Source organism: Bufo bufo, chromosome 4, assembly GCF_905171765.1.
Source record: "Bufo bufo chromosome 4, aBufBuf1.1, whole genome shotgun sequence".
NCBI classification, from domain to species: domain Eukaryota; kingdom Metazoa; phylum Chordata; class Amphibia; order Anura; family Bufonidae; genus Bufo; species Bufo bufo.
Genome location: NC_053392.1, coordinates 168,902,936 through 168,928,548, shown reverse-complemented (window position 1 = coordinate 168,928,548; position 25,613 = coordinate 168,902,936). Strand labels below are relative to the sequence as shown.

Here is a 25,613-nt window from a genome sequence, read left to right as displayed (position 1 = left end):
ACCCCTTCTCAGGCGAGTCAAAAAAAGAAGTCTGAAACACTTAGTAAATGTGGTGAAAAGCATGTACCCCAGTTCTTTGACACAAATTATACCAGACATCTGGCTAATTTTGACTAGTAAAAGTCCTCTAACTAGAATATTACTATATCTTTTTGTAGCAACAAATAGCAATGCAGTTTCATGACACCAACCTGAAACATGTAAAATGCCAATTTCTCATTGTATTCCCATTGCTTTAAGGCCTGTTCCATATCCTGTGTTACCACTAAGGGATTGTTGGATTGAGACTGTTGGCTGGAGCTTGCATGATAAAAATCAGCAATCTTTACCAATTGATCCCGAAGATATTTAGTTAATATCTGAGTCCATTCTGCAAAAAAACATAAAAAGGACAGTGTAAGAACATTTCACATATGGGTGATATTTTCTGTCTGACTTGACAGGGCATTTGTGTCTGCTTTGGAGCTAAACATTTGCTACTAGGGTCTACTACTAGTTTGATTTTCAGATAACCTTTTAGTCTTTAATTAATGTTATGTCCTGTGTGTGCAATAATGACAATTAAGATTATGATGCAGTTACAAGAGGACATGCTCATGATCTATATAGATAGATGGTGAGCCCTCAGAATCATTTCCCGTGGTAGGCCCAATGAACCCCAGTAGTACACTACTTGTTGATACTACTGGTAACACCATCTCTGAATGACTCTAACCCAGGGGTGGGCAATTATTTTTTCGATGGGGCCACATGAGAAACTGAAAATATTTTGGAGGGCCGGGCCAAAAGGCTAAACTCAATACTGCATAAAATCAATTGTATTTCTTTATAAAAAGCAGTAAATATCATTGTTGGACAACTGGTACGAGTACTTGTTATAGTTAAACAATGAAAAAGTGAGGTTGCCTTACAAGAAAAAAATTTAAATTTATTAAACAAAATTTCCCAAAACAATGAACATTTTTCACTATTTGTGACTCATATTAGTGAAAGCCATTGTCCCCCTGTGAATCCAGCTATTGTCCCCTGTGAATCCAGCCATTGTCCCCTGTGAATCCAGCCATTGTCCCCTGTGAATCCAGCCATTGTCCCCCTGTGAATCCAGCCATTGTCCCCCTGTGAATCCAGCCATTGTCCCCCTGTGAATCCAGCCATTGTCCCCTGTGAATCCAGCCATTGTCCCCTGTGAATCCAGCCATTGTCCCCTGTGAATCCAGCCATTGTCCCCATGTGAATCCAGCCATTGTCCCCTGTGAATCCAGCCATTGTCCCCCTGTGAATCCAGCCATTGTCCCCCTGTGAATCCAGCCATTGTCCCCTGTGAATCCAGCCATTGTCCCCCTGTGAATCCAGCCATTGTCCCCCTGTGAATCCAGCCATTGTCCCCCTGTGAATCCAGCCATTGTCCCCCTGTGAATCCAGCCATTGTCCCCCTGTGAATCCAGCAATTGTCCCACTGTGAATCCAGCCATTGTCCCCATGTGAATCCAGCCATTGTCCCCTGTGAATCCAGCCATTGTCCCCTGTGAATCCAGCCATTGTCCCCTGTGAATCCAGCCATTGTCCCCTTGTGTACAGAACACCCCCCCGGCCCCCCCATCATATACAGAACACCCCCCCCCCCCTTACAATAGTACACACCCCGCCCCCCCCCCCTTGCCTTTAGAAACGTAATGCTCAGAGATGATCAGCCATGTGTTAGTCACACTGACTACACACAGCACAGGGGGAGGCGGCCGCAGCTTCATGCTTGTCGGCTCTGTGACTGTCAGTGTCAGACAGTCACAGCCGATACTATGAGAGCCGCGGGCGCTGCGCTGTTACAGAGAAGGGAATAATTGCGGCCGGCCGGGTCCCGGGTACGGCTCGCACGAGGCACCCCCCCCCTGCTGTGTCTTACCTAGACAGTACTGCCGCTGACGCTGCCTCCCTGCCACCGCGCCATGCCACACGCAGCACGCCGAGTCGGAAGTCCTCTTCATTCGCGGAGGAGGGGTATCGTTGCTTGGCACGCCTCTGGCTCCGCCCGGGGGCCGGATTAAAAGGTCCGCCGGGCCGTATACGGCCCGCGGGCCGTAGTTTGCCCAGGTCTGCTCTAACCTAACGTTGAATCTGATATGTGACCATTCAGTTTTTAGGGTAACCTTTTAGGGGAAAATTCATTTGTTTACAGCAGATGTAAAGTACATATTTGTCTTAATTCTAGCTATAAAATATTGTGTTATTGCTCCCTCAATAGATAATGAAATAGTTTTCTTATATTATGTTCCCTTCACAGAATTTAAAATTTGACAGTGTTCTCAGACTCCAGGAATCTTTGCTGAGTTAGTTCTCTATTGTTCCAAGCTGGCTCTTCATCTCCCTGGTGTGCTGACATTAACATCCTGTTGACGGGTGGGAGCACAAAACCCCTGTAGTTAACGGGAAGGGGGGGGTCACTTGACGCAAGGGCAGCAGGTCACCACTATGGCCAGTGATTAGCTGCAGCGGTCCCATGCCCCCCACCCCCCATGAACAGAATGTTGATATAAGATCACCATGAAGATGAGGAGCCAGCCCGGGAGCGATAGAGACCGATCCCAGCGGGGACCAGGTAAGTACTAGTCTTGAGCGAATCATACAGCATTAAAATGTATTGGCACATTGGAGCCAAACTTCGTTTCACTCGAAGTCGCGCAAGACTTTGGTGAATTAATTCGGTACCAAACCCGATACCGAATTAATTCAAAACTGGTAAGTACCATGGGTTGGCCACTCTGTAAGGTCTGATATAATATTGGTTAACCCCTTTAACTCCCTAACAAGAAAAGTTTTATAGATATCTAGGTTTCAGATTACAAATTGTAACTACGTGTGATTTTCACATCCAATTGTCTACACTGGTCATCTCCAGCTCCTCCTACTGTATCTTGTGTAGTGTTGTACTGTCATAGAAGGGAGGGGTAACTGCTGCTCACAGAGCAGAGTCTGATGCTGACACTGAGAGATTATGCACACAAACGTATTTTTTGTCTGCATTTTTTCGGATGAGGATCAATTCACTTCAACGGGGCCACAAAAGATGCGAACAGCACACTGTGTTCTGTGGCACCCGCAAAAATATACAACATTTCCTATTATTGTCCGCATTACGGACAAGGATAAGACTGTTCTATTATGGTCCGGATGTAATTTGCAGACCGCAAAGACAGCCACGGCCGCATGCATGACCCCTGAGGCTGACCAGTGATGTCAGATTAGGTATCGTTTGAGTTTGTTACCTGAAACCTAGCTAGTTGTAAAGCTTTTCAGGTTAGAGAGTTTGAGGACACTGTCAAAGATAAAATTCTGTGATGGCAATACAATATGAGTAAACCATTTATCTAAACAGCAATACAATACAATATTGTAACTAGAATTACATAAATATGTAATAAATTAATCTTCCTATTACGTGCAGAGTCTCCATTAATCAAGACATTTTAGTCTCTGTGAATACAGTTGTACAGTGGGCTGAACCTAATCTCATCTGTTATCCAATCGGAATTAGAATATACATACAGTAACGTACCAAATAAAAAAAATAATAGCAAACATATCTTTGGGGAACCCAAAAAATGTAATGGTCACATAGCAGAGTCAGCATCAGCAGGAGAGTCAGCATCAGGGTTGGTGTCAGCATTAATGTAAGCATCGCGGTCCACATCAGTCAGGGTCAGCATCAGGATCAGCGTCAAAGTAACATTATTTTGATGTCTGATTCTGAGTATCCTAATTACGGACATTACCATATTATGAGGACTAGCCTACCAGAGCAAAGCAGGATCTCTGTAAGGGCTCATTCACAAGAACGTGTGAAGCCTGTGCCCATGCTGTGGACCGCAAATTGTGGTCCGCAATGCACGGGCACCTTCCGTTGGGCAGGCGCATGGGGATCGCAGACCCATTCACTTGAATGGGTCCGCGATCCCTCCGTTCCACAAAAAGATAGAGCATGTTCTATCTTTTTGCGGTGCGGAGGCACGGAACGGAAACCCCAGAAAGCACTCCGTAGCGCTTCCGTAGTGTTCCATTCCGTGCTTCCGTTCTGGATTTGCGGACCCATTGAAATGAATGGGTCTGCATCCGTGATGCGGAATGACAACGGAACAGTGCCCGTGTACTGCGGATTCGCAAATGCGGTCCGCAATACGGGAACGGGACACCAATGGTCATGTGAACGAGCCCTAAGCCTAATGTCTCGCACAATAAAGAATGAAATAAAGCTTTGTTTTAAAAATGTCAAAGCTTAAAAAAAATAAAAATAACCCCTCCACCTCGCGGCATCCATGCCGTCCCACACTATGCAATTATTATGTAATTTATCCTGCACGGTGAATGCCATAAAAAATAAAATTGCCCGAATTTTTGTTTTTGCCTATCCACCACCAAATATAATGAATAAAAAGCAATAAAAAAACTTTATGTACCCCAAAATGATACCAATGAAAAGTACAAGTCGTCCCACAAAATAAAGCCCTCATACAGCTCTGTAGAAGGAAAAAAAATACTTATTTAAAAAAAATTATTTTCTGCATTGCTGTATGTTGGTTTTTATCTGCACGGGATTAAATAAAGCCTCAAGTATTTTTCAGTGAAGCTGGACCGTCTTTCTTTTTATTGGAATCTGCTGTGCGCCTAAGGTTCAGGGCGAGGTCCGGGCTCCTGGCTTCCTGTGGATGAGCGCGACATCTCCCAGTGTTGGAAAAAAAATACAGTTATGGGACTTTGAAGAGGAACTGATACTTGAACTCTGTAGAAGCAAGTACCAGTGTCAGTGGATGTCTTGAGCGATACTTTGGAAAATACCATGGCACGCTCAATATTATGCTTTAGTGAATAGCTTTATTAATGCACATAGATAAACACTATTCTCTGAAGCATAATATTGGGTGTCATTGTATTTCTCTTCTCAGTTATGCAAAAACATTTAATATTTTTTATTTCATTGTGCAAAAGTAGTAAAACTTTGAGAGACATATATTTGTGGGGTTTCGCTCTGGTAGATAGGGTAAGCGGGCGCAGTACAGAGCCAAAATACAAGTTCCTCACTCAAAACGTCAGTGTTTATTCACACAAAGCAATTACACAAAACAGCACGTAACTTTGCAGTCTTGGTGTTAATTCACACCACAATGGAAAGTTCATATAACACAAGTCACCTTGCTGGCAGTTCTGCCTCCAGTAGTCCACAGCCTGTTTCCGCAGCATGCGGCTCTCAGAGCTCCAGCACGGCACAAAGTTTTGATCCCAAAAACAGACATCTCTGCTGAGCCCAGCTGCCTATTTAACCTCTTACAGACACAGGGCGTACCTGTATGCCCCGATGTCCTGGTACTTAAGGACACAGGGCATACAGATACGCCCTGTGTAGTTCCGATCACCGCCATGCGGCGGGCAGCGATTGGAACAAGGTGCCTGCTCAAATCATTGAGCAGGCACCTTGGTACAATGACCCCCCCCCCCCCCATGTCGGCGATCGCAGCAAACCGCAGGTCAATTCAGACCTGCAGTTTGCTGCGTTTCCGGGTTTCTCGGGTCTCTGGTGACCCAATAACCCAGAATAGGACAGTGATCGGTGGTGTTATAATACACCACCAATCACTGTCCTGCGATCCTGATCGCTTCTGATTGGCTGGCTGGGCAGGTGGGCGGGCGCAGCGGTAAATTTGAATTGCCGAAGCTCCTCTTCCCACTCATACACGTCCGTGGAGCAGGGAGAGAGAGGAGCTCGGCTACAGTGTACGTTTTTAGTTTTTTTTTGCGCCATCAGGCACAAATCAGCATATTTGGGTGAGGTAGGGTGAGGTAGATTAGGCAGGGATAGTGAAGGAGAGTTAGAGGGGAATTTTTTTTTTATTGTGTTATAGCACCGGATCGGGTGTCTGGGGTCCACAGCACTCAGCTGTGTGACCCTAGACCCCCCCACCAGGGGTGCTGCAGCTTGCCCACACACACATTTTTTGGGGCGCAAGTGTTTTTTTTTTTTTTTTGCATGCGCTGACTGTGGCCAGCACTCTTAGCGTCCGGCTACTGTTAGTGCATTGCCCACCCCATCGCTGATCAGCTTCGTACCGCTGATCAGAGCGTTTGAATCTTTTTTTTTTTTCCTGTTAGGTGTAGGGCAAAGCACGTGAACACCCATCCCCCACACACACGCACACTGAATAAAGTTTTCCACACACGCACGCACACACACACTCCCATATGCCCTGCTTGCCTCTGAATCCGAGAGTCCCAGTGAGGACGAGGATGACCCCACTTTCCTCTTGTCATCTGCGTCCTCCTCATCATCTAGCGATGATGATGATCCCCCAAGGCGGCGGAGATTCCGCCAGGCGGAGCAAGGGGACAGCCATGCCAGGGACCCTGTGGCCCACACTAGTACGAGCAGCTCTGGGGCTCGTACTAGTTTTCCGGCCCACCAGATAAGTCCACCTGAACCCCCTACCGGTGAACTTGTCTGGTGTACCCCAGAGCATTTTGAGCCCGTGATTCCTGACTTTGTTGGCCAAGCAGGAATCCAGATTCCCACAGTGGGATTCACTGAATATGACTATTTTAGTCTTTTTTTCAGTGACCACTTTGTGAATCTGATGGTGGAACAAACAAACTTGTACTACCAACAGTTCATTGCTCAACACCCAGGCTCCTTTTTGGCTAGGTCTGGTGGCTGGACTCCGGTCAGTGCAGCTGAGATTAGGACGTTTTGGGGCCTCGTGCTGCACATGGGCCTAGTAAAAAGAAAAAATTGTATCAGGCATTACTGGAGTGGGGACGTCCTCCACCAGACCCCACTTTACAGTATGGCCATGACACGTACCCGGTTTGAGGCCATCCGGAAATGCCTGCATTATGCAGATAATGCAGCATGTCCCCCCCCCCAAAAAAAATGTTGGAGGCCTATGTACCTGGAAGGGAGGTAGCGGTTGATGAGTCTCTCATTGCTTTCAAGGGGAGACTCATTTTCCGCCAGTATGTTCCCTCTAAGCGGGTGAGTTATGGCGTGAAGCTGTACAAACTTTGTGAGAGTACCTCAGGGTACACTTACAAGTTTTGTGTGTACGAGGGGCGAGATTCCCATATTGAACCCCCAGAATGTCCCCCCACTCTGGGTGTTAGCGGGAAACTTGTGTGGGACCTTATGCACCCACTGCTATATAAAGGTTACCACCTGTACGTGGATAACTTTTATACTAGTATCCCCTTGTTCCAGTTCCTCGCCGCCAGATCCACACTTGCTTGTGGGACCGTGCGGAAAAAACAATGCAGCCTCCCTACCCACCCCCTCCAGGTACCTATCCCCAGGGGTGAGACCCGTACCCTTACCAGTGGAAACCTGTGGCTGGTCAGATATAAGGACAAGAAGGATGTCCTTGTACTGTCCACAATTCATGGTAACGGCATCACCCCTGTCCCTGTGCGAGGTACTGCAGCAACAGTCCTCAAGCCCGATTGTATTGTCGACTACAATCGGTATATGGGAGGAGTTGATCTCTCTGATCAAGTCCTCAAGCCATATAACGCCATGCGCAAAACCCAGGCATGGTAAAAAAAAGTTGTGTTTTTTTTTTGGTACAGGTTGCCGTGTACAACTCTTTTGTGCTGTCCCGGAGCGCTGGAAACACAGGGAAATTCCTCCAGTTCTATGAGGCAGTCCTCAAGGCCCTCATCTTTTCTGACCGGGAAATTGAAAAAATTTAAATTCTTAAATTTCATCTCTTGTGGAACGGCAAAAGGGTTAACAAAGTTTGTAAAATCAGTTTTGAATACCTTGAGGGGTGTAGTTTCTTAGAGGGGGTCACTTTTATGGAGTTTATACTCTAGGGGTGCATCAGGGGGGCTTCAAATGGGAGATGTGTCAAAAAAACCAGTCCAGCAAAATCTGCCTTCCAAAAACCACACAGTGCACCTTTCCCTCTGCGCCCTACCGTGTGCCCGTACAGTAGTTTACGGCCACATATGGGGTGTTTCTGCAAACTACAGAATCAGGGCAATAAATATTGAGTTTTGTTTGGCTATTAACTCTTGCTTTGTTACTGGAAAAAATTGATTAAAATGGAAAATTTTCAAAAAAATCTAAATTATGAAATTTTATCTCCATTTGCCATTAACTCTTGTGGAACACCTAAAGGGTTAACAACATTTGTAAAATCAGTTTTGAATACCTTGAGGGGTGTAGTTTATAGAATAGGGTCATTTTTGGGTGGTTTCTATTATGTAAGCCTCACAAAGTGACGTCAGACCTGAACTGGTCCTTAAAAAGTGGGTTTTTGAAAATTTCGGAAAAATTTCAAGATTTGCTTCTAAACTTCTAAGCCTTGTAACGTCCCCAAAAAGTAAAATGTAATTCCCAAAATGATCCAAACATGAAGTAGACATATGGGAAATGTAAAGTAATAACTATTTTTGGAGGTATTACTATCTATTATAGAAGTAGAGAAATTGAAACTTGGAAATTTGCAAATTTTTGGTAAATTTGGTATTTTTTTTATAAACAGAACGGAACTGCCTGCCGGATTCTTCTAACGCTAGTGTAAAAGTACCCTTACTATTATTTTTTTAATCTGCCCCAGAAAGATTTAAGAAAAGTTCATCAATAAGTTATCTATACAAAAAAAATAGTGTATTAAAAACTACAACGGCTACATTGACAGAAAAATAAAAAAGTGGAATGCGATAATGAAAAAAAGGTGCAAAACAGGATGGTCACTAAGGGGTTAAACAAAAGTATGATAATTTAAAGGTGAAAAAGGAATAGCCACCATAAATCACAAGAAAATGAATGTTACCTATATTTGGATCAGTTGACTGACGTTTCTTTATTTTAGCTTCTGAAATAGCAGCATAGTATGCACAGGTCATCTTCACCAGCCAGGCAGCCCGTAAAAGTGGCACTGAATATTTGGCCAGGTAGCCGAATATATCTTCTTTTTTACTAAGTATAGGTACCTGCAATATTAAATTTGAGAATGTTCTGCATGCCTCATGATTGTGTTGCACAGAGATAATTTTTGTAGTAATTTGTAAAAGAAGACATTTTAGAGAATATGAACTTTTCCACAATGAACCGTAAAGGATATGTTATAGTCATAGTGGCATATCAAAAGTTTTGATCGGGGGAGTCTGCTGAGTCCTGATCCCCCTGGGACCCATAGTTCCACAAACTCTCCCTCCTGGTACCAGCTCCCACCTCTAGCAGCTGGAAACAGGAGGGAGATTCCGTGGAGCTACAGGTCCCAGTAAGTACTTCACACCAGGATGCAATTAAGGCCTCTTTCACACGAATGTAAGGGCTCTGTGCCCGTGCTGCAGGCTGCATACGGCGGTACTGCAATACACGAGTCACCAGTCTTGTGCATTCTACATCACTGATGCGGACCCATCCAGAGATGCGGTGCGGAATGGAAGCATGGAACGGAACCCCACGGAAGCACTACGGAGTGCTTCTGTGGTGTCCCTTTACCAAAAAGAACTTGTTCTATCTTTTAGCGGAACGGACGGATCGCGGACCCCATTCAAGTGAATGGGTCTGCAATCCACATGCGGCTTCCCCACGGTCGTGCCCGTGCATTGTGGACCGCAATTTGCGGTCTGCTGCACAGGCACGGAGCCCTTACGTTCGTGGGCAAGAGGCCTAAGATGTGCTACTTGCATTTACCTCAACGGAAGATAGGTGACTTTCTCAACAGTTAGGGCCCATTCACACGGCGAAACGGGTGCGGACCCATTCATTTCAATGGGGCCGGAAAAGATGCGGACAGAACATCGTGTGCTGTCCGCATCCGTAGTTCCGTTCCATTCCACAGCCCCGCAAAAAATATAGAGCAATTGTGGACAAGAATAGGCATTTTCTATTAGAGCGGCAGTCGTGTGAGTTCCGCAATTTGCCGGTATCCGTGTTTTGCGAATGCGCAATTTGTGGACAGCAAAACACATACGGCTGTCTAAATGAGCCAATGACTTTTTATTAATTTTTTTGGACTGTTTGAGTAGTACTTCAGTGGAAAGAGGTATATGCAACTGTTTGGTAATATATTGGGCCGTAATGTTACCAGTTGTGTCCTTAAGTTTACATACCGTACCCTTGCAGAATTTATGAATTCTTAACCATTGTTCGGAGAATATGAATGATAACACAAAAACATTTCCTTCACTCATGGTTAGTGGTTGGCTGAAGCCATTTATTGTCAAACAACTGTGTTTACTCTTTTTAAATCATAATCGCAACATAAACTACCCAAATGACCCTGATCAAAAGTTTACATACCTTGGTGATTTGGCTTGATAACATGCACACAACTTGACACAAAAGGGTTACAATGGCTATTAAAGGTAACCATCTTCACCTGTGATCTGTTTGCTTGTAATTAGTGGGTGTGTATAAAAGGTCAATGACTTTCTTGACTCCTGACAGACTCTTGCATCTTTCATCCAGTGCTGCACTGATGTTGTTTGAATTCTAAGTCATGGGGAAAGTAAAAGAATTGTCAAAGGATCGGCGGAAAAAGGTAGTTGAACTCAAGTATGCCAATCAGCAATGTTCAAACTCTAATTAAGAAGTGGAAAAGTAGGGGTTCTGTTGAAACCAAACCACGGTCAGGTAGACCAACTAAACCTTCAGCCACAACTTCCAGAAAAATTGTTCGGGATGCAAGGAAAAACCCAGGTGAACTTCAGGTGAAATACAGGACTCTCTGAAAGAATGTGGTGTGGCTGTTTCAAGATGCACAATAAGGAGGCACTTGAAGAAAGATGAGCTGCATGGTCGAGTTGCCAGAAGAAAGCCATTACTACGCAAATGCCACAAAGTATCCCACCTACAATATGCCTAACAGCACAGAGACAAGCCTCAAACCTTCTGGCACAAAGTCATTTGGAGTGATGAGACTAAAATTTAACTGTTTGGACAGAACCATAAAAGCTACATTTGGAGAGGTGTCAACAAGGCCTATGATGAAGGGTACACCATTCCTACTGAGAAACATGGTGGTGGATCGCTGATGTTTTGGGGATGTGTGAGCTACAAAGGCACAGGAAATGTGGTCAGAATTGATGGCAATATGAATGCAATAACGTATTAACAAATACTAGAGGAAAATTTGCACTCATCATCTCAGAAGCTGCGCATGGGACGTACTTGGACATTCCAACATGACAATGATCCAAAACACAAGGCCAAGTCGACCTGTCATTGGCTACAGCAAAATAACGTGAAGGTTCTGGAGTGGCCATCTCAGTCTCCAGACCTCAATATCATTGAGCCACTCTGGGGAGACCTCAAACGTGCAGTTCATGCAAAACAGCCCAAGAATTTAGGGGAACTGGAGGCTTTTTGCCAGGAAGAATGGGCAGCTTTACCATCTGAGAAGATAAAGAGCCTCATCCACAACCACAACTACCACAAAAGTCTTCAAGCTGTCATTGATGTTAAAGAGGGCAATACATGGTACTTTTGATCAGAGTCATTTGGGTAGTTTGTGTTGTAATTAGGATTTAAAAAGAGTAAACACAGTTGTTTGACAATAATTGGCTTCAGACAACCACTAACCATGAGTGAAAAAAGTTTTTGTGTTATCATTTATATTCTCTGAACAATGGTTAAAGGGGTTGCCCGAGATCAAAATTATTTTTTAAAAACAGTTTACTCACTATTACTAGCCGAGTCAAGGTTCCCCAGATGTATTTAGGTCGTTTTTACACTGCTGCATGGCTCCTACGGTCCCCAACAGATTGTTGACATAGTTGTTTATCTGTCTGATGACTTCCTGCCACACTGTGCTGTGGGTCCCAGCGCAGCACGGCATCTCCCACTTTCTACAGTCTAACATCTTGTCCCTGCACCCGCCCCCCTCATATCGTCCACTCCTCCATCTATCCGCCCCCCTTATAGAAAGCTGCATGACCGGTGACGTCACCGGACTGGAGGGGCGTGGCTTAGCGCTATGTCGGCCAGCCTTGTTACCGCCCCTTCTTCAACTCTGCATAATTACTTAGGCTGCCGGTGACGTCACCGGACTGGAGGGGCGTGGCTTAGCGCTATGTCGGCCAGCCTTGTTACTGCCCCTTCTTCAACTCTGCATAATTACTTAGGCTGCCGGTGACGTCACCGGGCTCCCTGAGCAGCCGGAAGAAGAGGCTGCGATCGCCTGCAAGGGACCCGGTACGTCACCGGGTCTAAGAAAACAATCACTTCCGGCTAATAATTTCATATATGAAAACTGGGCTTCACAAATATCTGTCAAGGGTAGGACATGTATGTATGTAATATGTATGTCACTATAGTACTATTGAAACCATGTCCCCAATCCCGGACAACCCCTTTAAGAATTCATAAGTTCTGCAAGAGTATGTAAACTTATGAGCACAACTGTTGTATGTTATACCCAGCTATGTAATGTGACACATCCGGTGTGTTTAAGCATGAAACCAGCCTTCTCTGGAGCTTAATGTGTGGGCTGCCCCACCTCCTAGTTCCACATGAAGATTCTAGTTGCACTAGGAGCAGGCAATGTGAGGACGGATCTGGAGGAGGCAGGGAGCAAACAGTATGTGCTCCTCTTCTCACACATTCAATGCTTCCGGTAACTAAACAGATTCCTGTGTGTCCTCCACTACCATCAGAGAAGGAGAGAGAGAAGATTTTTGTCTACAGCCTACAAGTCATCAAGGTAACCAGCGTAAAGCATTACAGACTTTGCTGCTGCATCAGGAAAACAAGTTAAAACACCCTGTGCACCCCAGATTCATGGATTCAAGAACTGCAACATTTTGGTCAGCAAGGTAATTGGCGTACACCATTCTCAGACCCTGCTGCAGCGGAAGGATAATGCATTCAGACAACCTTCACACTTCAGGTACGATTTGGCCAGTCTTATTTCTGGAACTGCATGCCGCCATGTGAATTGTGGACAATGTGATAGATGGCAGTTGCTATCCAAAGATTTCAGTGCTAGAGACTGTAGTAAGAGGAAGAGTAACTAGAGGGCCATTGCTGCAACAAACTGCCTAGCTCACGCCTGGACATCTGGGAGGAATTTGCACTGTGTACAGATAATTGCTGGATGTCTTACAGCTCCTATTTGGTGCACAGTAAAGAGAGACTTTTGTGAAGTTCAATCTGGCCTGGCTACTGACTCTCCTAAAATTATACGCAGCCAATGCATCATTTCAAGGCCTGTCTTGCACCCACACAAATATTTAACATCAAGGGCACCCCAAGCTACCATTAGGCAGGAGCCATAGGTACAAGGAGTGTCCTGAGGGAATATAGTGTGCTTATGCTTCACTGAACCCAAGGTAGCAATGGCCTGAAGGAGTACACCATGACACATTTGTACCTGATGAAGGGGAGTGATTCCCTGAAACGCGTTGTATCGCTTCAATAAAAGATCTTACTCCTGACCCTGGTGACCTGCTGACGGTTTTTTTGTGGGACGTATTCCTCTACATACTACTTGTCTTCTTGGGGATTCCAGGCATCTCTGACAAGAAGATTTCTCTTGATCCCGTGGCCGCAGACCGCCATTCCCAGGTGTTCAGGTCCCTCTGATGAGCTTTTACTAGTGTTGTGCCTACATTTGCACAACCCCACAAGGTGAGCCTTGTAATTTTTTATTCTGTTATTTATTGGTTCTCACAGAATTACCCTATGGTGCGCACATCTGTTTAATTACAGTATAAACCAAGTCTGCTATATCGTACATCATCATCAGGGCCACTGCCACTCCCATTCATTGCATTTGTTGTTTTTAATATTTGCACACTAGTGTTGAGCGGTGATATTTGACTGTTTTATTGGTGATTGCCATGTTTTCAGTATCTTTGCTGAGGATAACTACACATGCAGCAACAATTGAGTGGATATGATGTGGTCAATAGCCTCACTGGCATACATTTTTGTCATGATTTTGAAGTCATTGGCACAGTGAACTCAGCTTGTGTATCTACACTGACAACACAAAAAAAATTCTTACCGTCTTAGCTAAAACAGTCAGGTGTTTGTTACCAGCAAGCTCAGTAAACCAGCTGTGGATAGCACCCTGAGAACGCGCCGTCACCAACCAATAGTTGTCTTTGGCATTAATTTGTGGCTTTTTCTTTCCGGTATCTTGAAACGTGTTTAGTTTCAACTTTTCAGCAAGAATACTACTGAAGTATGCTCCAATCTAAAAAAAAAGAAGACACATTCACTATAAACTGTAAAATGCAAATGGAAAGTCTTTAGACCCTTTCACTTTTTTCACATTTTGTTATGTCTTGGCCTTGTGTTAAAATTTAAAAATAATTCCCTTATCAAATTACACTCAAAGAAAATGTATTAAAAAGGAAAATCGAAAATTTCTCATGGACATAAGTATTCAGACCCATTGCCATGAGACTTGAAATTTTGCTCTGGGGGAAACACATTTCTCTTGTTCATCTATGAGAGGTCTCACAGTTGACAATGCATATCATAGCAAAAACCAAGCCATAAGGAGGAAAGAACTGCCTGTAGAGCTTAGAGACAGATTTATGTGGAGGAGGGTATAAAACAATTTTGCTGCAATACAAGTCCCCAAGAGCATAATTATTAAATGGAAGAAGTTTGGAGCAACCAGGACTCTCCCTAAGGCTAGCCACCCCGCCAAACTAAGTAATCGGAAGAGAAGGGCTTTGGTAAGATAGATAACCAAGAACCCAATGGTCACTCTGGCTGAGCTCTGACGATGCTGTGTGCAGATTAGAGAAACTTCCAGGTCAACCATGTCTGCAGCACTGCATCAATCTGGGCTTTATGGCTGAGTGGCCAGAAAGAAGCCTCTCCTAAGTAAAAGAGAAGCACCTAAATGATTCTGACTATAAGAAACAAGATACTTTGGTCTGATGAAACAATGATTTAACTTTTTGGACTGAATTTTAGGCATCATGTTTGGAGAAAACCAAGCACTGCCCAATACTATCCCTACAGTGATGCATGGTGGCAGCATCATGCTGTGGAGGTGTTTTTCAGCAGCAGGGACAGGGAGACTCCTTTGAGTTGAAGGAAAGCTGAATGGAGCACAGAGAAATTTTTATTAAAAACCTGATCCAGAGTGCTCTGGACCACACATTGAGCTGAAGATTTACTTTCCAACAAGACAATGACCCTAAGCACATAGCCAAGAGAACACAGAAGTGGTTTAGAGACAACTCTGTGAATGTCCTTGAGTGGTCCAGCCACAATTGTGACATGAACCTAATTGAACATCTCCGGAGAGACTTGAAAATTGCTGTCCCCCAAGCCTCATAGGTCCCCATCCACCCTATGAGAGCTTGAGAGGATCTGCAGGTTAGAGTAGCAGAAACTCCTCAAATCCAGGTGTGCAAACCTTGTGGCATCATACCCAAGAAGAGTGGAGGCTGTATACTTCCTGGTGCTGTCTCCCAGCATCTTTGCGCTGCAGCCTCTGCTGCTCTGCTGGGCTCCATGAATGTAAACCTTCTGTGTGACAGTGCTGCAGCCAATCGCTGGTGGCAGCGGTTACCTGCTTCCCTTCTGTCATTGAAACAGGACACTTCTGTTGCCAACGATTAGCTTCAGCAGCATCAAACAGGAAGTTTACATCCATGGAGCCCAGCAGAGCATCCAACGCTGGGGAGTGAAAGAGTCGGGAAGCAGTTGACAATTCTTTCCTTCACAGCTTTGTCCAGGAGTGGAGTTTCTCAAAAACCCTTTCCAAAGTTGCACAATCCTTTTTAATATGTAATCATGCTATGGTTACTAGATTAAAAGGGTTGTCTCAAGATAAAAGGCTACACCGTTTGGGTGCAATTTTTTTTATTATTGCATTCTACTAATTTTAAGCTAAAACAAATTTTTTCAATTCGTCTTTATTAAAACTTTTCCCTTAATCTGTAGCCCTTATCTGTGAACTCCTAACTTCTCATTTAAGATAACTTTGTATTACATTTTAAGAGTTTAGCTACAATGAGTGTTTACGAGCTGTCAGGTGTTCAGAGATAAGGGTTACAGAATCGGCTGTCAAAGCATTTTTTTTTTTAGATATGCAGTAAATAATGCTTGTGTCCAGATATTGCAGTTGCCTACTTGTTATAGCTTCCCACAAAGTTCTCTTTATTCACTCTAAGAACATCAACCTAATTTGTCCAGTGGTGGAGCGAAAAAGCTGCTTTTAGCACTTACTCATACATGCATATTAAAAATTGTCTTTGAGATGATTTTTGATACAGCAGTGTACTGTAAAGTGTAGACCAAAGTAGGACATGCTCTAGTTGTGATGTAAATAGCACCACTTCTATAGGTCCGTGTGCTGTCTGTGTGCAGCCCATTGTACACATGTGTGAATACGTTCTAATACTTATGGCTGAGCTGCACAATAAAAGGAATTACTCTGCTGCTCTCTGTGTATAAGAGGATATAGGTAATGGGACTGGGCTACTAAGCATGTGTGATCACCAAAAGTGGACTTAGTGGTGCCCATTTAGTAATGCTGTCTATTATCATAGTTGAGCAAGTTGCGTAATAAATTTTGTGTGTCTTTAGTATGTATTAGACTTTCACCTTCTTTATATCAACTCTTCGGTACTATACTTTAGACCAGTATTTTGGTGCACAAAAGTAATAAATCTAGCACGTGAAAACTTCACAAAGTTGCACCTACTTTACTAGAACAATTTTAAAAGTGTCCTGCAAGGGGCAGACATCTGTTCTTTTTGGCACAAATCAATAATAAATTAACCTAAGATTGATTTGCTCCAAAAGTATGGGGCAACTAACACTAGATTACTGACACAACAACATTAGTTAAAGGTGTTTCTGAGACTTTTAAATTGATGACCTACCCTCTTAATAATGGGTCATCAGTATCTGATCAGTGGGGGTCCAAAACCCGGGACCCCAGCCAATCAGCTGTTTGAGAAGGCACCGGAGCTTGCAGTAGCGCCGCTGCCTTCTTTCAGCTCACCAAGCACAGCTCTATACATTGTATAGCATCTGTGCTTGGTACCGCAGCTTAGCCCCATTCACTTCAATGGGGTTGAGCTGTCCCTAGGCCATGTGACCGATAAATGTGACGTTGCATGGCTTAGGCAAAGCTGTGAACGAGCACGATACCTTCTCAAACACCTGACTCCGATCATTTTCTCCTCTGACATTATCTGTGTGGGAGTGTGGGGAGCACCTCAAACATATTAGATTGTCAGCACATCCTAGGTGACGCCCCAGACTAAACGAAGGCGAAACCCGGGTCGGGCTAATTTACACGCTTTATGCAAGTTGTTTTATTGTAAGTACAATAAATTATACCTTTTAACAAATAATTCGGGTATTGCACTATGATCTGTTCCTCTTGAAGGAGGTCGCTTTGCTGGTGGGTATCGAGACCTTATACTGGGGATGCATCTGTGAAGCTGAGAAATCTCCATGAAGACTTCTTGTTTGTGAAACACTCGCCATTCAAGTCTAGCGCGGACCCATATGTATGTACTCTTTTGGATTTTATTGGCAAAGGGACTCACTCCAACTTTTTGGGACTGCTGCTTAACTGTTCCTGGTATCACACAGAAAGTTTATTTGTGTCTTCAGCACATCCTACTGGAAATGGAGGGTTTGACCTGCTGTGTATGAGGGCCTTTTAGTAAATGCCTGGCATAAAATTGCCGGTATTAGTAAGCCCGGGCCAATATATACAGTATAAAGGATCCAGTCACACATCTGCAAAATGGGTCCGCATCCGTTCTGCAATTTTGTGAAACAGGTGCAGACCCATTCATTTTCAATGGGGACGGAATGTGCTGTCCGCATCCGCACTTTCGGATCTGCACTTCCGTTCCACAAAAAAAATAGAACATGTCCTATTCTTGTCCGCAATTGGCATTTTCTATGAGAGTGCCAGCGATATGCGGTCCGCAAAATGTCAAACGCACTTTGCCAGTGTCTGTGTTTTGCAGATCTGCAAAACACATACGGCCGTGTGAATGGACCCTAATAATAATAGAAAAATAAGGAATGCCCTCCAACTAGTTGACAATAAACTGAACTGTAGAGATGCAGAAATCGGAACAAGCGTTTTTGAGCAGCAACCATAGGCAGGATAGTAGTGTCATAGTAGGCCTGACTATTCATTACAATTTATGGCTGCTGCAATGTGATTTTATTTATTTAGATTGAAATAAATTTAAAGAGGCATTCACAGTGCTTTCTCCAGAAATGGAACAATTTTTTTGTGAGCACAGGACAGTTTTCTGTATTTTTGTTAGTTTTTTTTTCCAAATTACAGCATGCTCTTGGTGTGGCATTTTTCAGGCATTTTCCCATAGACATTTTTATGGGGGGAAAAAAAAGTCTCAAAAAGAATGAAAGCAAAACATTGTGTACCAACAAAACAACTGTAAAAAAATGCATTCATTTTGAGGCATTTTTTACAAGCAAAAAAAAAAGCTCAATAAGATAAAGAGTAGACGCACCCTTAACTCCTTGAGGACCAAGACATTTTTCACCCGAAGGACCAGGCCATTTTTTTGGAAAGGTGACGTGTCACTTTATGTGGCAATAACTTTGGAACACTTTTACTTCTCCAAGCCATTCTGAGACTGTTTTCTTGTGACACATCGTACTTCATGATTTAAATGTAATCAATATGTTTTACGTTTATTTTATTTTTAAATCCTAAATTTATTTTTATTTAATTTGGAAACAGTTGCAATTTTCAAAATTTACATTTCTCTGCTTTTAAAGGATAACTGTCGTATATATATATATTTTTTGGAGTATTGGATTGTGGTGATTAATATCACCTTGGTGGCCGTATTTCCACTTTTCACTGTGTATTCAATTAACCCTTAATTCCACAGTTTTGTTCCCTGTACAGCCTACTTTTACCTGTGCTTAAAATAGGGTTGCTAGGCATGGTCCATCTATCTGTTGAAGGACGGAGGACGCAGAAGCACGCAGCGTGCAAGGTCAGATTACTGACAGCCAGGGACTGTAAATAAATGATTAAAGCCAGGTCCTCCCCAGCAGCTGATAACAGTGCCTGGGCTGTGTGCACTTCTCCCTGTCCCTGCGCTTGGCAGACGCTCCCTCACTCAGCAGAGCTGGAGAATGCAGAGTTGGAGCAGCGCAGACCAGTGAAGGGAGATCTGCCATCTGCTCAGTGTATAAATGAAAGCAACATGTGGTAAGAGGACCCCTTTGTGCAGCAGGAGATTAACCCTTTAGGGGGAGGGCTCTGGTTACTGACACTTTTGGGGGGCTATTGTTACTGGCTAGTGAGGGCAGGCGGGATTAGCCGAAGGGTGAGGGCAGTGGCGGCCATCTTAACTGAATAGTGAAATTGCAGTTTTATGCAGACTGGTTGCAGACATTTTTTCGATGTTCATCTGAGAGGTTAGGTCATGTGATATGTTTATAGAGCCGGTCGATACGGATGCGGCGATACCTAATATGTCTACTTTTTCTTTCTAATTTTTACCTTTTTTTAACTTTATTTGGGGGAAATTATGTTTTTGTTTATTTTTACTTGAAACTTAAATTTTTGGGGGGGGGAAACTTTATTTTTTCAACTTTTTTTTTCACTTAATTTTTTGTCCCACTTTGGGACTTCAACTTTTGGGGTCTAATCCCCTTTACAATGCATTCCAATACTTCTGTATTGCAATGCATTAGCTGTATGAGTAATACTGTGTGTATTACTCATACAACTTCCGGCCTGTGAGATCCAGGGGGCTGGATCTCACAGGCTCGTCACCGGAAGGCATCGCGCTGCCTTCCATGTCATCGGGTCCCCCCTACAGCCGCACTGGGACCCGATGGCGCCGCCGTAACATGTAAAAGCCGCAAACCGTAGGTCTGAATTGACCTGTGGTTTGCGGCGATCTACGACACGGGGGGTCACAGGACCCCCCCCTTCCCCGCGCATTGTCCCCGGGTGCCTGCTCAATGATTTGAGCAGGCACCTTGTTCCGATCACCGCCCGCTGGGCGGCGGTGATCGGAACTACACATGACCTACCGGTACGTCATGTGTCCGGAACAGGTTAAAATGGGGTCTGATCGAGGTCTGATTAACATTGGGGGTCTGATTGGGGCTCGGAGCTGAGGTCCGATGAAAAATATATATTTTTTCTTATTTTCCTCCTCTAAAACCTAGGTGCATTTTATGGTTAGGTGTGTCTTATAAAGGTGAAAAATACAGTTATTTATTTCCTAAATTATGAATTACATAACTAGCTGTGAGGCACTAAGCATCTTCTTTACTAAGACTGGCATATCATACAATAGTATTTTTAATCAGGTTAGCTTGTTCAAGATGTGCCCAAATTAGACAGATATGCATGCCTCGTCCTTGTTATACTTTTGGTGCATCTCCAATCCTAAATTGTGCCTGACTCTGAAATCTTCAATACCTCAAAGCTGGCATAGATATCCCCAGCCACAGAGGCCCGTATCATCCTATCTACTCACCCCCTGTATGTTCTTTAAAAAAAAAAAGTGTTTCGTATGTTAGGGAAGAGTTGCAAAAATGTCACGTGCCCTCAGCAGTTACATCAGTTGTTTAGTCAGTCAATGACAATGGTTGGTTGCTGGGCAGAGCTTACAGTGGAAGGTATTTCTTATAACTGATTTACATTTTTTTTTTTTCCCTGTCCATTTTATTCTTTTTTTTTTCCTTAGTGAAGTAATGCTCATATAAAAGTAGCATACAAATGGCACAAAAAATTTGCCCTGAAGGAATAAACATTGTAGATATGCATATTTAACAGGACAAATTCATATCTGCTATTTATTGCATGGAATATTAGTAGCCACACTGTTGCAAAATGAACACTTGGGAAGGTGATGGCGCCCTCTTGTGGCAGGAAATGCACAGATTGCACAAGACCAGCACTAGCTAGAGCAGGGATCAACAACCTCTGGCACTCCAGCTGCTGTGAAACTACAACTCCCAGCATGCAAACTTACTTGGCTGTTCTCACACACAATTGAAAGGAGGATTCTGGGAGTGCCTGAGGTTACTGATTCTTGAGCTAGACAATTGTTTCTAAGTATGGCACAGAAAGAATAAAAGCATTGAAGGCTATTACCTTAGATGGGTTAATGACAATGTTCCTGGCCGATCCATACTCGTCTCCAGAAAAGGCCGGCTGGTTACTGAAGCCTTGTTTCACATTCACTGCAGTTAGTTCATCCTGTAATAAGTTGAGGAAGACTTGTTACTACAAAAGGTGGTGGAAGGTTATGGCGCAGGAGGAGCAGAGCAGATTGATACAGAGTTTTATGGGGAATGATTCAATTAATTTATACATTTAAAGGGAACCTGTCACCAGGATTTTGTGCATAGAGCTGGGGACATGGGCTGCTAGATGGCCGCTAGCACATCTGCAATACACAGTCCCCACAGCTCTCTGCTCTTTTATTGTGTTAAAAAAACCTTTTTGATCAATATGCAAATGACCTGATATGAGTCCTGTGTCCGGAGATGAGTCAAGCGGAAAGGAGCCCAGCACCGCCCCGCGTCCTCCGAATCTCCTCCTTGCTGGCTGATGTCACAGAGCTGGAGCGCCGAAATCTCTCGATGCGTGAGCTAGCGCATGCGCAGTGTCGGCATCATGTTCATTCCCTGTGTGACAGGTTTCCTTTAAGGCTACTTTCACACTCACGTTTTGGGCAGATCTGTCATGGACGGATCCTTTCAGATAATACAACCGTCCGCATCCGTTCAGAACGGATCCATTTGTATTATCTTTAACATAGCCAAGACGGATCCGTCATGAACTCCATTGAAAGTCAATGGAGGACGGATCAGTTTTCTATTGTGCCAGATTGTGTCCGTCTGACGAAACTGAGCCGAACGGATCCGTCCTGGCACACAATGTACAGTACAGACCAAAAGTTTGGACACACCTTCTCATTCAAAGAGTTTTCTTTATTTTCATGACTATGAAGGCATCAAAACTATGAATTAACACATGTGGAATTATATACATAACAAACAAGTGTGAAACAACTGAAAATATGTCATATTCTAGGTTCTTCAAAGTAGCCACCTTTTGTTTGATTACTGCTTTGCACACTCTTGGCATTCTCTTGATGAGCTTCAAGAGGTAGTCCCCTGAAATGGTCTTCCAACAGTCTTGAAGGAGTTCCCAGAGATGCTTAGCACTTGTTGGACCTTTTGCCTTCACTCTGCGGTCCAGCTCACCCCAAACCATCTCGATTGGGTTCAGGTCCGGTGACTGTGGAAGCCAGGTCATCTGGCGCAGCACCCCATCACTCTCCTTCATGGTTAAATAGCCCTTACTTTCAAAGTTTTCCCAATTTTTCAGCTGACTGACATTCATTTCTTAAAATAATGATGGCCACTCGTTTTTCTTTACTTAGCTGCTTTTTTCTTGCCATAATACAAATTCTAACAGTCTATTCAGTAGGACTATCAGCTGTGTATCCACCTGACTTCTCCTCAACGCAACTGATGGTCCCAACCCCATTTATAAGGCAAGAAATCCCACTTATTAAACCTGACAGGGCAGACCTGTGAAGTGAAAACCATTTCAGGGGACTAGAAACATAGAAACATAGAATGTGTCGGCAGATAAGAACCATTTGGCCCATCTAGTCTGCCCAATATATCTGAATCCTATGAATAGTCCCTGGCCCTATCTTATATGAAGGATAGCCTTATGCCTATCCCATGCATGCTTAAACCCCTTCACTGTATTTGCAGCTACCACTTCTGCAGGAAGGCTATTCCATGCATCCACTACTCTCTCAGTAAAGTAATACTTCCTTATATTACTTTTAAACCTTTGCCCCTCTAATTTAAAACTGTGTCCTCTTGTGGTAGTTTTTCTTCTTTTAAATATGCTCTCTTCCTTTACCGAGTTGATTCCCTTTATGTATTTAAAAGTTTCTATCATATCCCCTCTGTCTCTTCTTTCTTCCAAGCTATACATATTAAGGTCCTTTAACCTTTCCTGGTAAGTTTTATCCTGAAGTAGAAAAAAAGGGGGGTCAGTCAGCACATCCCATAGCACCGCAATATTGCAAATGCTATACCAGCCAGTTAGAGATATTTGGCAAATCATTTTGTACAAAATTATCTGAGCCCGTCTGCCGAACGTCAAGGCAATCTCTAGTTAGACGGGTTCCTAACACTATATACCTGTTATGTGCCATGGCGGCTAACATACAATTCAGAAGGTGTAGGTTCCACTCACATGCTGGGCCCACCTGAATTTCTGTCATTTTCGGTGCCAAAATGGCCTCCATTGAATCCAGGGAAGACATGAACCAGCATGCACGCTGGGCCCACTCCACACCACCCCCGGCGCCACACGGTCACCAAGGACTGCAATGAGAGTCCACACACTATCTCTCTCCTGGTGCCATATGGTTTCAGTGAGTGAGGGGGAGTGGGCCAAGCTATATACTAACACTAATTAAAATCAACCTGTGAGACAAACGAGCTGGTCAGGAGTGCACGACTGGAGAGGCAGCCACGCCTCCAGCAAACTGTGAAGTAGAATAAAGGGGGGGTCAGTCAGCACATCCCATAGCACCGCAATATTGCAAATGCTATACCAGCCAGTTAGAGATATTTGGCAAATCATTTTGTACAAAATTATCTGAGCCCGTCTGCCGAACGTCAAGGCAATCTCTAGTTAGACGGGTTCCTAACACTATATACCTGTTATGTGCCATGGCGGCTAACATACAATTCAGAAGGTGTAGGTTCCACTCACATGCTGGGCCCACCTGAATTTCTGTCATTTTCGGTGCCAAAATGGCCGTTTGTCTCACAGGTTGATTTTAATTAGTGTTAGTATATAGCTTGGCCCACTCCCCCTCACTCACTGAAACCATATGGCACCAGGAGAGAGATAGTGTGTGGACTCTCATTGCAGTCCTTGGTGACCGTGTGGCGCCGGGGGTGGTGTGGAGTGGGCCCAGCGTGCATGCTGGTTCATGTCTTCCCTGGATTCAATGGAGGCCATTTTGGCACCGAAAATGACAGAAATTCAGGTGGGCCCAGCATGTGAGTGGAACCTACACCTTCTGAATTGTATGTTAGCCGCCATGGCACATAACAGGTATATAGTGTTAGGAACCCGTCTAACTAGAGATTGCCTTGACGTTCGGCAGACGGGCTCAGATAATTTTGTACAAAATGATTTGCCAAATATCTCTAACTGGCTGGTATAGCATTTGCAATATTGCGGTGCTATGGGATGTGCTGACTGACCCCCCTTTTTTCTACTTCACAGTTTGCTGGAGGCGTGGCTGCCTCTCCAGTCGTGCACTCCTGACCAGCTCGTTTGTCTCACAGGTTGATTTTGATTAGTGTTAGTATATAGCTTGGCCCACTCCCCCTTACTCACTGAAACCATATGGCACCAGGAGAGAGATAGTGTGTGGACTCTCATTGCAGTCCTTGGTGACCGTGTGGCGCCGGGGGTGGTGTGGAGTGGGCCCAGCGTGCATGCTGGTTCATGTCTTCCCTGGATTCAATGGAGGCCATTTTGGCACCGAAAATGACAGAAATTCAGGTGGGCCCAGCATGTGAGTGGAACCTACACCTTCTGAATTGTATGTTAGCCGCCATGGCACATAACAGGTATATAGTGTTAGGAACCCGTCTAACTAGAGATTGCCTTGACGTTCGGCAGACGGGCTCAGATAATTTTGTACAAAATGATTTGCCAAATATCTCTAACTGGCTGGTATAGCATTTGCAATATTGCGGTGCTATGGTATGTGCTGACTGACCCCCCTTTTTTCTACTTCAAAGTTTTATCCTGCAATCCATGTACTAGTTTAGTAGCTCTTCTCTGAACTCTCTCTAGAGTATCTATATCCTTCTGGAGATATGGCCTCCAGTACTGCGCACAATACTCCAAGTGAGGTCTCACCAGTGTTCTGTACAGCGGCATAAGCACTTCACTCTTTCTACTGCTTATACCTCTCCCTATACATCCAAGCATTCTGCTGGCATTTCGTGCTGCTCTATTACATTGTCTTCCCACCTTTAAGTCTTCTGAAATAATTACTACTAAATCCCTCTCCTCAGATACTGAGGTCAGGACTGTGTCAAATATTCTATATTCTGCCCTTGGGTTTTTACGCCCCAGGTGCATTATCTTGCACTTATCCACATTAAATTTCAGTTGCCAGAGTTCTGACCATTCTTCTAGTTTTCCTAAATCCTTTTCCATTTGGCGTTTCCCTCCAGGAACATCAACCCTGTTACATATCTTTGTGTCATCAGCAAAAAGACAAACCTTACCATCGAGGCCTTTTGCAATATCACTTATGAAGATATTAAACAAAATTGGTCCCAGTACAGATCCCTGTGGAACCCCACTGGTAACATGACCTTGTTTTGAATGTTCTCCATTGACTACAACCCTCTGTTGTCTGTCACTCAGCCACTGCCTAATCTACTCAACAATATATGAGTCCATGCTCAATGACTGCAGTTTATTGATAAGTCTTCTATGTGGGACAGTGTCAAAAGCCTTACTAAAATCTAGATATGCGATGTCTACTGCACCTCCACCGTCTATTATTTTAGTCACCCAGTCAAAAAAATCTATAAGATTTGTTTGACATGATCT

At 44.0% G+C, this 25,613-nt stretch overlaps 1 protein-coding gene across 1 annotated transcript in view; it reads right to left on the bottom strand.

Moving 5' to 3' along the window:
- The window catches only part of MED12L (mediator complex subunit 12L), a 692,480-nt gene that overhangs the window by 632,170 nt on the left and 34,697 nt on the right, over positions 1-25,613 (bottom strand). The window contains exons 2-5 of the mRNA XM_040429951.1: positions 21,084-21,188; positions 13,995-14,186; positions 8,811-8,970; positions 192-370 (exon numbers count right to left, since the gene is read on the bottom strand). Coding sequence (XP_040285885.1) covers positions 192-370; positions 8,811-8,970; positions 13,995-14,186; positions 21,084-21,188 — 636 coding nt within the window. The remainder of the gene's footprint in view (positions 1-191; positions 371-8,810; positions 8,971-13,994; positions 14,187-21,083; positions 21,189-25,613) is intronic.